Here is a 17,476-nt window from a genome sequence, read left to right on the forward strand (position 1 = left end):
ACATAACCCACTCCCACCACAGACGTCGCGTGCCTCCCATTACCTTTACAAACAATGATTTCCATGGCGTTGACCACCAGTAGGACGACCCCATGATCATCACGGTTGAACTCGAGAACTATGCAGTAAAAAATGTCTTCATCGACCAAGGCAGCTCAGTTGACATCCTATATTGGACAACATACTAGAAACTCCAACTTCCCACCACTGCCATGGTCCCCTACGATGAACCTATATACGACTTCTCCGGGGAGAAGGTCTCTACTCGCGGGTACATCGATCTCCACACCGTTTTTTGCGATGGCACTCAAACCAAAATAATCCCTATCCGTTTCCTTGTCGTTGACGCGCTTACATCATTTAATGTTCTCCTCGGCCGACCATCCCTCAACATTTTAGGCGTTGTCGTATCTAGGCCACACTTAGCCATGAAATTCCCTTCTCCATTCGGTGACAACCTTACCATCCATGGCGACCAACGACTCACGCGCGAGTGCTACATGGCTAGCCTACATCCACAACTACTCATCCTCCAAACAAACAACATTGAATGCCTACCCAGCTTTGACATAGCCTTGTTTGGGGATAACTTGGACCCCGAAATAGGACGTGATGCACGTCTCGAACTAGTCGATGACATTGTACCTTTGGAACTCCCTAATGGACGTACCCTCAAGCTGGGCACTGGTCTCCAGCAAGAACAGCGTGACATCCTAACACCCACCCTCATCAGCAACACTGACCTCTTTGCTTGGTCAGTCGCTAACCTGCTCGGTATTGACCTTCAAGTCGCGGTCCACAAGCTATCCAATTATAAGGAAGCCAGGTATGTCTCCCAAAAGAAACGAAAGCTCGGTGAAGAACGTCGACTAGTAGCGAAAGTCGAAACCGACAAGTTACTCAACGTTGGCTTCATCGAGGAAGCCCACTACACCACCTGGCTTTCTAATGTGGTTCTGATCAAAAAAGCAAATGATAAATGGCGAATATGCATCGATTATACCGATCTCAATAAGGTCTGCCCTAGAGACGCTTATCCCCTACCTAATATTGACTGACTAGTCGACGGTGTAGCCGGCAACAAGGTCCTCAGTTTTCTAGACGCATACTCCGGATACAACCAGATCCCAATGGCCACAACTGACATGAACAAGACCGCCTTCATCACAAACGACGCCAACTACTTTTACAAGGTCATGCCTTTCAGCCTAAAAAACGCAGGAGCAACTTATCAACGGTTGATGGATAAAGTCTTTAGCCATATAATGGGCAAGTATGTTGAAGTATACCTCGATGACATAGTTGTCAAATCCCCAAGTCACCACCAGCACACTCAGGACTTATCCACAGTATTCTCTGCGTTAAGGCAGTATAACCTCAGACTCAACCCTGAAAAATATGTTTTCGACGTTGATCGTGGCAAATTCCTTGGTTTCATGCTAACACAACGCGACATAGAAGCAAACCCAGAAAAGTGTCATGCCATCATTGAAATGCGAAGCCCCAACAATATCAAGGAAGTACAATGCCTCATTGGTCGTCTAACCGGCATCTCCCGCTTCCTACCCAAATTAGCCGAGCAAACTCAGCCCATCATTCAACTACTCAATAAATCTGCAAAGTTCTCTTAGAACAAAGAATGTGAGCAAGTCTTCCAAAACCTCAAAACCTCCCTCACATCCTCACCTATCCTTCATAAGCCGAATATCCACCAACCTTTTCTCGTCTACATTATCGCAACAAATCACACTGTAAGCGCCACGCTAGTTCAGGACGTTGCTGGTACTCAACATTCTATATACTTTGTTAGCCAAACCTTGCAAGATCCAGAAACTAGATACCAAATGGTGGAAAAGTTGGCACTATCCCTGGTACATGCAGCACGATGCCTATCCCCTACCTCCAAAACCACACCATCATCGCCAAAACTGATTACCCCATTCAGAAGATACTCTAGAAGCCGGACCTTGTTGGGCGCATGTCGTCTTGGGTCGTGGAACTATCCGAGTTTAACATTCGTTATGAACCCCACGGTCCCATCAAAGTTCAATGCCTTCTCGACTTCGTCAATGACCTACAACACATCCAGAAGAAGACCAGTGGACACTTATGTAGATGGTTCTTCGAATCCAAAGGGGACAGGGGTCAGTATTGTCCTTGAAGGCCCCAACGACATCCTCATCGAAAAATCACTCCACTTTGCCTTTAGAACCTTCAACAATCAAACCGAATACGAAGTCATCCTAGCCAGTTTATTCCTCGCACACGAGGTTGATGTTAAAACACTCACATGCAAGACCGATTCCAAACTCATAGTAGGCCATCTAAACAACGAATTCCAAATCAAAGACCCTACCCTCCTTCAATACTATCACCTCGTCCACAATGTCATTCAATCCGATTTTGGTCGTGTGTGCGTCCAACATATACCCAAAAGTAAAAATGTCAGGGTCGACATACTATCCAAACTAGCCAGCACTAACAAAAAAGCTGACACAGATCCCTCTTACAACAGACATTATCCGCACCATCCATAACAAACATTTGCCTAATCCTAGACCAGAACCACGTCGACAACTGGACAACTCCCTACATTCAATATCTCAAAACCAGTAACCCTTTGCCTGACGCTAACAAAAGTTGGCTGGCCAAAGCCGCTAGGTATACGATGATAGGGGATGACTTATACAAGCGGGGATACAGTCAGCCACTCCTCAAATGCGTCACAGCCGAACAAGACCAGTACGTAATTAAAGAATTGCAAGAAGGCATATGTGGGTATCACTCTGGCGCGTGAAACATGACCACCAGAATACTCAGAGCCAGTTACTTCTGGCCAATTATGGAGGCGGATTGCCACACCTTTGTCAAGAAGTGCATACCATGCCAGAAGCATGACAACCTCATCCATCAGAAGAAAAAATAACTTCACTTCATACTTTCCCCATGGCCCTTTGCAAAGTAGGGAATAGACATTCTCGGCCCTTCTACCCCGAGAAAATGCCAAGTGAAACTTTTGATAGTAACCATCGATTGTTTCACCAAATGGATAGAAGCCAAACCATTAGCCACCATCACAACTCAACAAGTCCAGCAGTTCGTCTGGAAAGATATCATATGTCGTTACAGCATGCCACATATGATCATAACCGACAATGGTCGACAGTTCATAGACAAAGAACTCGCTATGTTCTACACCGACCTCGACATCAAACATGTAACCAGCTCTATCGAATATCCACAGACCAATGGCCAAGCCGAAGCAGCCAACAAAGTTATACTAGTGGAGCTATGCAAAAGATTGGATAGCACCAAGGGCCGATGGCCAGAAGATTTATTGGAAGTGTTATGGGCCTACCAGTGTACCCCCCAATCAACAACGAACGAATCCCATTTTAGCCTAGTATACGGTGCAGAGGTCATGATTCTAGTAGAAATTGGTGAACCATCTCTATGTCGAGAACTATACGACCTAGATCAGAATCACCAAAATATGTGCACCCACCTCGACCTCCTACCCGAATTAAGAGATAAGGCGCAAATTCGCAACTTGGCAGCTACGCAAAGAGCGGCCAGAAAATATAAGGCAAACTTATGCCCGCGATCGTTTGCAAAAGGAGACCTAGTTTGGAGAATGGCCAGCAGTGCAAGAAGGAAGGATGGCAAATTCTCCGCCAATTGGGATGGTCCATACCAAATACGTGATGATGCAAGAGGCGGCGCTTACAAGCTTGAACAATTATCAAGAGAAGAGATACTGAATACATGGAATGTATCTCATCTCAAATTTTACTTCAGTTAGACTGATTACTGTACCGAATACTTGTAACCCTAGGTGTACTCTTTTTCCTCACTTGGCATTTTTTCCTAAGGAGGGTTTTGGCCAGGGAGTTTTTAATGAGGCACCCAAATTTCATGAATAAAAAACAAAGGATTCTTGATCACACGCTCAATTCTTCATCCAGCTTCTAATCGCTTAAGTTCCCCACCCTTACCACAAGTAAGCGGCCGGGGTCAAATACCCTTTACACGTTCTTAATCGCTTAAGTTCCCTACCCTTACCACAAGTAAGCGGCCTGGGTCGAACACCCTTTATATGTTTTTAATCGCTTAAGTTCCCCACCCTTACCATAAGTAAGCAGCCTGGGTCAAACACCCTTTATAAGTTTTTAGTCACTTAAGTTTTCCACCCTTACCACGAGTAAGCGGCCTGGGTCGAACACCCTTTATAAGTTTTTCATCACTTAAGTTCCCCACCCATACCACAAGTGAGTGGCATGGGTCAAACACTCTTTATATGTTTTTAATCGCTTAAGTTCCCCACCCTTACCACAAGTAAGCGGCCTGGGTCGAATACCCTTTATAAGTTTTTAGTCACTTAAGTTTTCCACTCTTACCACAAGTAAGCGACCTGGGTCGAACACCCTTTATATGTTTTAATCGCTTAAGTTCCCCACCCTTGACATAAGTAAGCGGCCTAGGTCGAACATCCTTTATAAGTTTTTAGTCACTTAAGTTTCCCACCCTTACCACAAGTAAGCGGCCTGGGTCGAACACCCTTTATAAGTTTTTAATCACTTAAGTTCCCCACCCATACCACAAGTAAGTGGCCTGGGTCGAACACTCTTTATATGTTTTTAATCGCTTAAGTTCCCCACTCTTACCACAAGTAAGCGGCCTGGGTCGAACACCCTTTATATGTTTTTAATCACTTAAGTTCCCCACCCTTACCACAAATACGCAGCCTAAGTCGAACACCCTTTACATGTTTTTAATCGCTTAAGCTCCCCATCCTTACCACAAGTAAGCGGCTTGGGTCGAACACCCTTTATATGTTTTCAGTCGCTTAATTATAACTTATAACTTGCACACACAAAATGACTCAAATACATCTACAAACGCTAATACTACTTATTCAAATAAAACGGCCTACTGAAACAACATATCGAATTCGTAACAAATCCACACCAATAGCATTCAACAAGTGCGTTCCTACACAATATACTATCGTCATCAACCAACGCAACAAATATCCGGAACATACATCATATTTGAAAAGAAAGAAAAAATAGTGTACTGGTTATTACAGACTTAGAATTCTTAACAAATAGTAAAAATAAAGCCTATATTCTAAGCTACCTTTTCATCATCACCTTCCACAACCACCGTCTCTTCAGCATTCATATCTTCATCAATCGCCACCCTCTTTGCCTCCTCCTCAGGACTAGTCTCGACTTTCCTTATGAGTTGGCCATCAACTACGTCCTTGTTCACATCAAATCTGGAATCCGACTGATCTATGTCTTTGAAAAAGAAGGCCGCCTGCCTCACGCCCTTCTGAAACCCATTGATATGTTCCTGAATTATGCAACCTTTAAGGTCCTCCAACTCAACTTCCAAACCCTCTTGTTTCTCCTTTAATTCGTCATAATCAGCCTCCAAATCCGCAATCATGCCCTTCAATTTCTCCTCCGAGTCCAAGCAGCGTACTTTCCAAGTCCCCAGCCTCTTTTTCTCCTCCAGTCATTCCTTTATTTCCTTCTCCCAGGCCACTTTCTCATCAGCATGTTTATCCACTTGACTTTGCAGCTCTTCAACTTTCGCTCTATTCCCTTCCCTCAGCTCCCTCTGCTATAGAAAACCTACCCTACGACCCAATAGTAGCGCCTTACTATTAAATTCCACCATGGCCCCCACCAGTGCGTTTGGCTCCTTACTATCAATCGAGTTTATTAGGGTTTCCGACACATTTATCTCAATATCACGCCGGACAATCGTCTCCGACAACTCGATCAACCTGGCTTCTGGTCCCTTCTCACCAGAAGACGAACCCGACCCCAACAAAGCAGCCCTTACCTTTTTCACATCCTTCCCCTTGCCGGGCCTGGCCGGCAACTCAGCCTTCCTCTTTGTTCCCCTGTGCGCATGCACGTCAACCAAAGATTCTTGTAAGTTGGGCACCGTAGTGCTCCCAGCAGCCTTGGCCTTCGCCGCCTTTTCCTTCCTTAACATCTGAAAAAGCATTAGATATTTCTTTCCCATTTGCGCCATATGACCTGTAAACAACAACGCACATCCATCACTCAACTCAAACACAATATAATACTCAGAAATACAAAAAGATACATTCAATATCAATAATCAAATGAACCGAATTATAAACCCTAACTAAGCCCTTAGTGGGCATCTTATCGCTAAATTGCATCACAACATCCACCACCTTTTTGTCGCCCACTGACAACTCCTCCGTCGCCATCCCCTTATACCTCCAAAGGTTGCCAGTCCGGTAAAAGGGGAACTTAGTGCTCTCATCGTTAGTGTAAAAGTGTGAACGTCCACCCTGCTTCACCACTAATTTAAAGAACCCGTCCTTAAAGTGTTTAAAAGATTGAGTAAACGCATCAAATCTATTTATCCTTGACCGACTTATAAGTGTCAACCAGGTTGTTTAACTTATTGATCGCGTGTCAAAGAAATAAAGAAACGAGCGTGGAGAAGGCTGCAGATACAACGCTCTGCATAGCACCCGGAACGCTTGCAGATACGCCCAATTGTTTGGATGCAGTTGAGTAGGAGCGACATTCAGCAACCGCAACACCCTCATGGTAAACTCATCAAACGACAACCTGATAAGCAGCTGCAAAAAATGACACATATACATATAGAAGAACTCCTTAGCAGCTCGTCGTGACATACACATTCAACAACACTAACCCTATCTGATGCCACAATGTCCCTTCGAGCGCCCCTCTCAAATATAGGAGTACAATTCAGCCGCGACTTCAGCAGCCGCGACCACCGGAATATAGAGTATTGTGTTTGCACATCCCTCGCAACCCATTCATATCCTGCTTTCGCCGGCCAGTTGCTTTCCGCCAACTCTTATGGTGGATCTTCCCTAACTTCAACTGTTTTCTCCGTCAGGATCCTCCCTACACCTCCCAGTTGCTCCCTATCACTACTAGTTGACTAACTACTTCCACTCCCCCTGACCGCTCACTACCCAGACTCGACAAGGAAACACTATCACTACAACTAGGCATACCTTTTCTTTTTTAGGTAGACGGTGGAAACAATGAAAGTATCAGACACGATCTCACGCACACAAACAACTCCCCCCAATTTCTTTCAAATGAATCAAAGTGAAGTTTTTCTTTTCTCCTGCACCCGTATTTATAATCATCATCTCAAACGTTTCAACTTTTCGTGCCAGAAACAGCGATTAGATGAAGCGTCACAACGCATACGAAAAGCCACAAACCTCAAAATGATGGCACAAAACCCTTCTGATTAGATCTCTGACATCTGCCACCCTTTCACCTTCCACAACTTATTAAGATTCTAGCCTTAACAATGTTCATCACACTCAAAGGCTAGGAGACTAGTGTACCACACCTAGGTGGCCTAACAAAAACATCCACATTTTTCATCCTTTGCCGTTATATCTTCACTGGCATAGGTTGGGGGACTAGTGTACCGCACCTAGGCGGTCTCATACAACTACACGGTAAAACCCGTCTACATGTATTCCCGCAAAACATGCCTACATCAAAAGATAGAACGAGAACCTGTCAACTATTCCAGACTTAAGGTACTACAAGTAAGACCCCTAGAGCCAACAATGATCGAACCAAAGGGCCTGGCCCAGGCCCAGGCCCACCTACAACCCCAAACTATGGCTCAGCCCATGACGTGGTCAAACATAATTAATAATATATAAATATGCTTGGAGCTCAGCAATTAAAGGTACGCATTCATTAATCCCTTAATCACGAGATTTGACTTTCTAAGCATTTGTTGGCTTACTTGATCGTCGGAGTCTTGTCCGCAGGTAGTCCCTCATGAGTCCAAGCCGAAATATCAGCAGATAGCATATGCGAGCCGGAGAAAGCCTACTAGAGGCATTGCGGATTGAGGTGAGATGATATTTGTGTCTGACATATCTTATTTGTTCCCTGCAATTCGAAGACAAAATTGAACCAACTGGGAACCAAATCAAAAATTATAACTTTTTTGAATTATAAATCACTGCACCAGAATCCATTTTCACACTCCTTCGTCACCATCCACGACCATGACCACCATCTTCGTTCTTGTTCAATTTTTTCGCACCTTCATCGTCACTGCACCTCACACCTTTCATCTCCTTCAACATCACCCACCATCAAGCACACTCAATTTCCGCAGGCTCCACTGTTCCGCATCGGTTTATCCTTTTCACAATAGAACACAGCCAGCACCTCCATTCCCGAATAGCACAATCAAACTAACAATCAACACAACACAATCCCAATAGAGAGGAAGAAAAAATCTCAAGAGAAAAAAATGAGAACAAAGTGACTTTGTGCGTGGATGGCACTCTGGGGTGGCCTCGCATTGTGTAAGAAGAAGAGAATTGGGTGTTTCTCGCGTGCAACGCTGGCGACGCTGGCAACATCACCGGCTACAAGTGGCGACCGCGAGTAGCGGTGGGGCGGAAGAGCTTCACCGAATCATCCATGACGGATCCTGATTTGGTGGATGGAAGGAGAAGTAAGAGAGTCCCACGCGTTTTCGAAAATGAGAAGGGTTAAGGTGCCGCCGGTGCTGGCGATGTCCTTGATCGCGCTAGCGGCGCCGGCGAGGAACGAGAATTAGTCGGGAGGTGAAATTGAATGAGAAGAAGATGAGGAAAGTCGCGCCTATGATGAAGAAGAGGAAGATGGTGTATTGGTCTGGGCCGAGCAACTCTATGCACACCCCAGTTTCGCTTCTCAGAGCACCATGTTTAACAGCTACACTGCACGACGCTAGCACTTTACAACTGTTTGCACCCACGTTTTCACGACTTGCACCACAATGCATTTCTTTTGTTTGGGCTTCTATTTTACTTTTTATAACCCTTTTCTTTCAATATCTCCACCCATTTTACTATTTGGAATCCCACTTTTTCATATACGCATCGTTTTTTAGAAATTAAAAAAAAAATTATAAAAAATGTAAATTTGTTCTTTTACTTTTTTTTTATTCCTATGGGCATCGTCTAATATCCTTTTCAAACAATTTAAAAATAGTAAATATATATATATATATATATATATATATATATATATATATATATAATTTTTAAAATTAAAAATATCAAAAACACAAACCATTTTTTAGGAACTATGTAGGACTAGCCAAAATGAATTGAATTGGATTACACCATTAAAAATTGTACTAAACTAATAAATAGTTCATCTAAATTGAATTGAACTAAAAAATATTTCAAACGAATTAAATTGAGCTATTTTTTGTTCTAATAAACTAAACTGAACTACACTATATTGAACTGTCTATACTGTAATATGAACTGAAATGTTATAAACTGAAATATTTTTTGAACTACATTATTTTTTAATCTAACGACATTATTTTTTAACCAAACTATACTATTTGTGAACCGAAATACTCTAATTTTGAACCGAATTATATTATTTTTGAACTAAATTGTACTACTACACTAATTTTATTGTATATGGTTGTACTATGAATAATAATCTAATTTTTATAATTTAAAAGTTTTTAGGAAATAATATTTGAAAGTGCTTTTAAAGATTGTGGAGGTGTTGACAGGATAGAAGAGGAGGATGAGAAGTTGGATTTTGAGATATTGACAATCTTAAATGACATTCTGTATTGTTTTGAGTTTAGAACCTCTTTTTGTGTGAAAGAATTCATAATGGTAAAAACTATTTTTCCTTTAATATTTTTGTTAAAGAAAAAGAAAAAAAAATTGTGTTTTGTTTTTCCTTTATCATTAATGGTCTTCGGTTGCGTTGGTGAAGTTGAAATATCAAACATATGTTGACTGGGTTTGTCACTTTTTGGTGAAAATTCACATTAAATTTCAGTTACTGAATCTATTGCTATGCATTATGGATTTACGTAGAGGAATCATATCCTGATTATGCATAAAATTGATTTTTACTATTAAATTGTCCCTGCCTTTTTCTTAATTCATCAACCTGAATTTAAAAAAGAGTATACAATAAATTTTCATTGAACTTCGGATCCCAGTACGGAGGAATAGTTTATATATTTAAAATGAATGAAGTTTAAGTGCATGAAAGAAAAAATTGTATAACTGGAAAGATTAAATGAAAATTGAAATTGAATATAAATTTATGTTGATTTTGATTATATATAGTTATTTTGTGATGCAAAAGATATATAATATATAGGAAACGAAGCACCTGCTAGAGAACATGAGAAAAAGAGAGTTCTTGACCAATTACTTGGTGAGAGGCAAGCAACGTGTAGAGGGACCAGTCCTTGATGGCTAGCCATTCCTCAAGGGTTTTGGAGCACTCAAAACAATCCACACTCAAAGCAATTTCTCAGCAGTTCCCTAAACTACACTTTCAGTCGTTTAGGTTCTTAAAACTAAACTATTCAATAGTTCAATTCAATTTTTATTTCAAATAGTTCAGTAAATTTAGTTTAATATAGTACAATTAATTGATAATTTAGAGCAGTTCAATTAATTCTGCCCAACCCTAGAATTATGTCATCCTTGATTTTTCAATGTGAAAAGAAATACATAGAAGTAGAAGTGATGTTAGTCCTTTTCGGTTTTTCAAAAAAATTAGAAAAAGTCCGAATAGTGTTCTACAACTACGTAAATCTTAATTTTATATTATGAATGAAAATACGTATGAGTGAGGTTAATCTTTTTTTATTCTTTTGTATAGTCTTTTCTTATTAATTTTGGGAAAAATAAACATTTAGAAAAATCACATTCATTTTGCATACTTAATTAAATACATCGTCTTCAGACGAGCGTTGTAGGTGTTAATACATTCCTTACACGTAACTGACTCTGAGACCCAATATGGTCTCACTAACCACGTTCTTTACAATTTTTATTTTGTAATTTTTCATAGTAGACTATGGTGGTGACTCCATCTATTTCTTTTATTTATATTTTTCATCGTTCTATCTTGATTTAAATTGTGACATGTATCAGCCTCTCTCTATGTAACATAAATTTAACCTTTTTCTAAATATCAATTTTAAATCTCCTTATGAGATCAATAACTCTTAATAGAATAATGAGAATACACTAAAACCAAGTACAATTTAGGCTCATTAGGTATACTTAACAATGTAATGTGAACGATATTACTGTGGCTAATCACAAACTCACCAATTTTCTTAGATAAGACTATATCTTGATTTTACTTTCTATGCTCAATATTTCTAATCACTTTCTTGAATCACTTTTTTCTGTATTTCTATTTATTGTTTCTTTCTTTTTCTGGTTATTTTGTTGTGCTTCTTTTTTCCTTTACAAATTTCCTCAATTTATATATGTTAAGAAATGTGACAATTAAATGCATCATGATTGTTGATAATTGATTACTCAAAACATCTTTATAGAGTCTATGATATTGTCTTCTCTCTTTGCTTAGTTGAAGCATTTTAGTGATAATTGATAATTGATTTCTATAATGTCGTGTTTTCATTTAAGTTTTGTTTCAATACTTTCTTTCTTTGAGATTGATGAATGTTTGGTACAAAACATTTATTCGATAAGTTCTTCCAACGCTCAAGTTTTTCATTACAAAAGGAAACTTTGCAAAATCTATTGAGTTAGAATTAAATTAGTTTATGATCATTAATATAAGTTGTGAATCAAAATACATAAATGATTTCCATACATAGAGATAAAATGACCTTGACATTTATAGTTGTATTACCTCATTACAAAATATGTGCTAATCGCATTATTCTTTCTTTAAAACCACTTTGATCACTAACTCTCTTCAACTTCTTTTAATTTACAAGGATGATGAGTTATGAAAATAGAAAATCAATTAATAATTGAAATAAATAAAAGAAATGTGTTAGATGAAGTATTTTAGATGTCACATGGTCAATCTGATGAGTTGAAGCTCATGTCATATGTCATATGATGAGTTCAAACTTTATATCATTTGACATAAATCATATCGTTTAATCAATATAATTTGTATCATCTATAGTTTGTCTCGTCTATACTTATATCATTTAATCGTCTAGACATATATCATTTAATTAGTACAACTTGTACTATTTGATCAATGTAAACTTTTATAATCTAATGCATTTATTTTGTATCATATGATCTTATCTATTTAGATTATATCTTCTACTTATTTATTTTCTTGCAATACTTTTTCTTGGGAAGCACATTTTTGTAATGTAAAGCATATAATTATGTACGTAATCACAACATAACAATGTTTTGTTGTAATCAAAACTAAAAAATCTTTTGTTCATCAGAGTGATGTATAGTCTAATTGTAACATTTGCCTCCTTGAAGACTTGAGAATTAGCAGTATCATTATTCTTATTACAATCATTCAAAACATGAATTTGCATTATTTCCATTATCCTCTCATATTCAGGCACTATAGATTCCCTTTCAAACAGAGCATAAAAACTATTCTGCAAAGTCATACCAATCAATGACTAATCTTCTTAGGGACTAGAGGGACCACGACCCCCAAAATTTTTAGAAATATTTTAAATTAATATATTTATATATTTGAAATTTTTAATTTTTTTAAAAAAATTTTAAATTATATGTAGTGTATATATTAAGAATTGATGGAAATTAAATTAGATATCTTTTTAATTATTTTATAACACAACATCTAATGTTAATAAATAAAATAATATAAAATAAAGTATTATAAAGAATAAAAATATTTATTAAGATATTTTTTATTTTATTTCTTATTGTTTTTTAGTTTATCACATATTGTACTCATCTTACACTCTCACATATATATATTTTTGTTTATGTAGAAAAAAGTAAGTTAGATACAAACTTATTATTTTTACTCTCATTTTTCCTAAGTGTTCTTCCCTTCTTGAAGAAAAAAAGTAAATTTATTCTATTTCAATTGATAGTGAAATATTAGTTTAATAGTTAGCATTATCTATTTAATCTCATGAGCATTTGTATATTCATTTTTTTATGAATATAAAAGAAAAAATAATGTACTGTGTTTTTTCATAATCAGATTTTAATTCTGACTTAATTATCATAAATTTATCTTTTAGTAATTATGTCATTAAATTTCTTTATTTGATTATGCTAAATTATTTTTCAATCTTAAACTAAATTCATTGCAAAATTTGAATTTGGTCCTTCAATTCTTTTTTATCTCAATCTAGTCCCTATTTTGGGAAATTTGATGCAATCAAGTTCTTTCCGTTAGTGGTGTAGTAACGGTGTTAAATGGGGTGCCACGTGTCAGTTCCTGGATTTTTTGAATTTTTATTTTGAATTTTTTTGAATTTTTTTATTTTTTTAATTTTTTTTTTAAATTTTTAATAAAATTAAAAATTTGTCACGTGTTGACATCGTTCCATGTGGCAGTGATAGTGCCACGTGTCACTATTATACCATGTGTCATTTTCCTATTCTCAATTTGGTCCTAGTATTTTAATTTTTGTCTCAATTTAGTCCCAATTTTTGTAAACAATGTGCAATTTTGTCTCTCTCCAAATTGAAATCAAATTTAATTTTTATATAAATGTGCACAAATATTTCTATCAAAATTGATATTTCAAGTAATTATTTTTAACAAGATTAAGTTTATTTTAATTTATATTTTACATTAAACTTTATTTTAAAATTGTTTTAAAGTTGTTAATAGAAAATAATGCTAATAACAAAAAATTTCATAAATTATATTGATATTTTATTACATCATACTTTAATATTATTTTTTATTTGAATTTATATTTTAAATAATTGCACATTTTTAAAATGTGTAAAATTCAATAATTTCTATACAAATATTTTAGTTGGTATAAAAATAACAATTATATAATTTAAGAAAAATTAACTAGTTTATGTAACAATAAAAAACAAATAAATTTGAAATTTGAAAACAATTTTAAGTAAAATTGAATGTGAAACAAATTTAAATAAACTTAGTTATTGAAAATATATAATAAAAATATCCATTTGAATTTAAAAAGCAAATTTAATAAAAATATTTGTATAACATTTTATAATTTTTGTTTCAATTTGGAGGGGGACGAAATTGTATAATTTTTACAAAAATTAAGACTAAATTGAGACAAAAATTAAAATACAGGGACCAAGTTGAGAATGATAAAATGACACATGCCATAATAGTGACATGTGGCATTGTCATTGGCACGTGGCACGATGTCAACTTGACACGTGGCAAATTTTTATTTTTTTTTAAATTTTAAAAAAATTAAAAATCTAGAAGCTGACACGTGGCACCCCATTTAACACTGTTACTACACCACTAATGGAAAGGACTTGCTTGCATCAAATCTTCCAAAATAGGGACCAGATTGAGATAAAAAAATTGAGGGACCAAATTCAAATTTTGCTTCGAAAATAGGGACCAAAGGTATAATTTAACCTAATAATAATTTAATTGTTCAACCATAGAAGTCATTTCTTAAGGTTCAAAGAATAATTACAGGTGACGAGTTGAGTTTCATATTTATTCTTTGGAACGTGATCGGGAAAAATGTCTTAAAATATAGGAATATCAAATGTGTGATTTCTTTTGTAGTTACAAATATTTCTTTTATATTTACAATTATATTAAATTATGTCTTAATTTTTATTATATTAGTGACAATAACTAAATATATAAATTTTGAATGTATTATTTTGACTCCCAAAATTATTGGTCAAGATCTACCATTGATGACAATACCTTACAAATTATTAGTTTCTTATTTGTATTTGATTTTGAACCAATCAGTTCATTTATGGAATTTGTCACCATATTCATATCATCGTGTTGCCTCACCGAATGTGTGCAAATTGATCTGCTCCAGCATTTTGCAAATTAGAATCGTGAACCAAAGGTTCATTAAATTGGGAGGAATTTTCTTTAGTTTCATCATAGCATAGTTCTTATCTACATCGACATTTTCACCAGATAAACTTTGTACTACAATATTAACCTACTAATTAGAACGTCTAGGAACATAAACTTATTTAACATTGTTTCCCTCCTTAGCTTTAACACAATCAAATTTATAAGTCCTTTCCCTTCTATAATTTCTAAGAACATGCCCAACAATCTACAAGAAGAATAATAACTGGAAGTTTTTTGTTGGGAAAAAATGCATCATCAATTAAGAACATTATCATCTTTATCCACAAGAATCACCCTATTAACAAAACATTATCATCTTTACTCACAAGAGTCATCTATTAACAAATAAATAAGATTAACACAACAAGACATAGAGAATAATCATTGTGTCAAATTTGACAACACACAAGAAACACTCTCTGCCCACTCTACTGCAAGAAAATAGGAAAAGTCAAACACTAACTCAAAGTGTCTTTGACTTGGGGCAAGGAATATTATGGACTTAAAGCCCATTATATAGTCACTAACACCCACCCCTTAGGTTATTCTAGGCGATGTGGGACTTTTCAATACGTGTTATTTTCATCAACCCAACATTTTCATATTCCAAATCTGCTATAAAGGTATAACTAGGTCTTTCCATTAAAATTTCATTAGTTAATTCAATCAGTATATCAATATCAACCAAAATCTTAACAAAAAAAAAACTATTGATTTATTCATAGTATTATCATCTAAAGTTGAGAGAATACCAACTTCCCTAACAATAGGAAAAAGGTAAACCATATATCCTCACATTGAGCTTTCGTTAGTTTCAACAAAATCTTTATGTCCAAGCAAAAACTCTTAAAACCACAAGATTCAAATTCCAATAACCAATTAACCTCTAATACTCTATGCATGTCCTCAAGAGAGGCAAACTCAAACTCACAAAAACCATTGCTTGAGGGAATAACTTTCCAAGGTCCTAAACACTTTGTTGGATGTCCCGCATCAACTAGAGATAAGACAATTTCATAGTATATAAGTATGTGCAAATCTCACCTTATAAGTAGATTTTGTGGGGTTGGAGTTAAACTTAAAGTTCAATTTGTACCAAAACCATCCTTTATTACATTGTGGAGACAATTGATAAGGGAATATCATAAGAATTTTTTAGAATATGTGCAAAGGTTTCCCTTTGTACAAAAACAGTCATTGAAATACTTCCAAGTAGTATGAAATCTCATAATAACTCGTTAGGAAGAATTTCTTAGAGACGAAAAAAACAAACAAACAATTAGGAATGGTTAAGCGAAACAAAAAAGCTTAACATAGATTCAATCATCCCTAAGAGAAGAAAATAGAAGAACCTGGATTCACTACTAAAAAAACTCATATTTCATGCAAAAATTTTGTTTTGAAAATTTTTTTGTAGGAAATACTTACAAATTTTGTTGTGAAAAAATTTTTGCAACAAATTGCTACCAATTTTCTTGCAAAATATTTTGTATAAAACACTTTTCGCAACAAATTTTGTAGGAAATACTTGTAAATTTTATAATTTTGTTGGAAATGATTACCCACGAAGGAATTACCTGCCAATTGATATTCTTAGAAAAAACGACAGAAAAAAGTCTTTTTATGCAAATTTTCTTAACAAATTTGTAAGAAAGATCCCATGTAATATAAGAATTTCTAGTAGTGATTGACATAACAAAAAACCAATAAAGAGATCTACAAACAAAATTAAAATTAATTAACAAGGAAAAACATAAATAAACACTAAAAAAAAGTAGAGATTTATAAATATAATTAATACAAAAGATCTCAATAATACATTATGTAGTTAGGGATGGCAAAAATACCCGCGCCCGCGGATATCTGCGGATAAAATTCGCGGCGGATAGTTACTACCCGTGGGTAATTATTACCCGTGGGTAGCGGGTAGCAGGTATTTTAATACCCGCTTATAAACGGGTCGGGTATGGGTATCATACTATCCGTACCCACGGGTATCCGTTACTTGGAAAATATTAAAATTAAAATTTAATTTATATTTTTTTAAGTTAAATTTAATTAAAATTAAAATTAATAGTATATTTTATTATGTCAAATATAATTATAATTAAAATTTAATTTAATTTATATTTTGTTTTTATAATTTTATATTAAAAATTTTATAAAATATATTTTTTTTTAATATTTGCGGGTATCGGGTATCCACGGATACACGCGGGTTTTAAAAATATCTGCGGGTATTTTTTAAGCGGATACCCAGCGAGTAAACGGGCGGATAACGGACGGATATTTTTTTGGCGAATCGGGTTGCGGGTAGACACTATCCGTGCCCGACCCGACCCGTTGCCATCCCTATATGTAATCTTATTGCAAAAGTTATTATATTAAATTTTAATTTGTTTTTGTATGTATTTTACCATATTTTTTTACAACCTTCTATTCAAATAAAAAATATTATAAAATTCACATTTTTTATTATTTTTTTATATTTATTAAATTAACAAATCATACAAAATTTTATTCCACAATCTAATCTCGCAATTTTACATTTTTTCATAAATGTTCTCTATTAAAAAACCTGTGCT

At 35.7% G+C, this 17,476-nt stretch overlaps 2 protein-coding genes across 2 annotated transcripts; one reads left to right on the top strand and one right to left on the bottom strand.

The window, feature by feature from the left end:
* The first annotated feature begins 212 nt into the window (after positions 1–212).
* LOC114180718 (uncharacterized) lies at positions 213–1,058 on the top strand. Its single transcript, XM_028067018.1, has one exon. The coding sequence runs from the start codon at positions 213–215 to the stop codon at positions 1,056–1,058; it is 846 nt and encodes a 281-aa protein (XP_027922819.1).
* A 3,877-nt stretch (positions 1,059–4,935) lies between these two features.
* Positions 4,936–8,896, bottom strand: LOC114181731 (uncharacterized). The gene is made up of 3 exons (XM_028068267.2): positions 8,035–8,896; positions 7,807–7,955; positions 4,936–6,056 (listed from the first exon to the last, which is right to left on the bottom strand). Exons 1-3 carry the CDS (start codon positions 8,064–8,066, stop codon positions 5,632–5,634), a joined length of 606 nt encoding a protein of 201 aa, XP_027924068.1. The 5' UTR covers positions 8,067–8,896; the 3' UTR covers positions 4,936–5,631.
* Positions 8,897–17,476: the final 8,580 nt, after the last annotated feature.

This window comes from Vigna unguiculata, chromosome 4 (genome assembly GCF_037176805.1).
Source record: "Vigna unguiculata cultivar grain cowpea cultivar isolate G323 ecotype 2 chromosome 4, ASM3717680v1, whole genome shotgun sequence".
In the NCBI taxonomy this organism is placed as follows: Eukaryota; Viridiplantae; Streptophyta; class Magnoliopsida; order Fabales; family Fabaceae; genus Vigna; species Vigna unguiculata.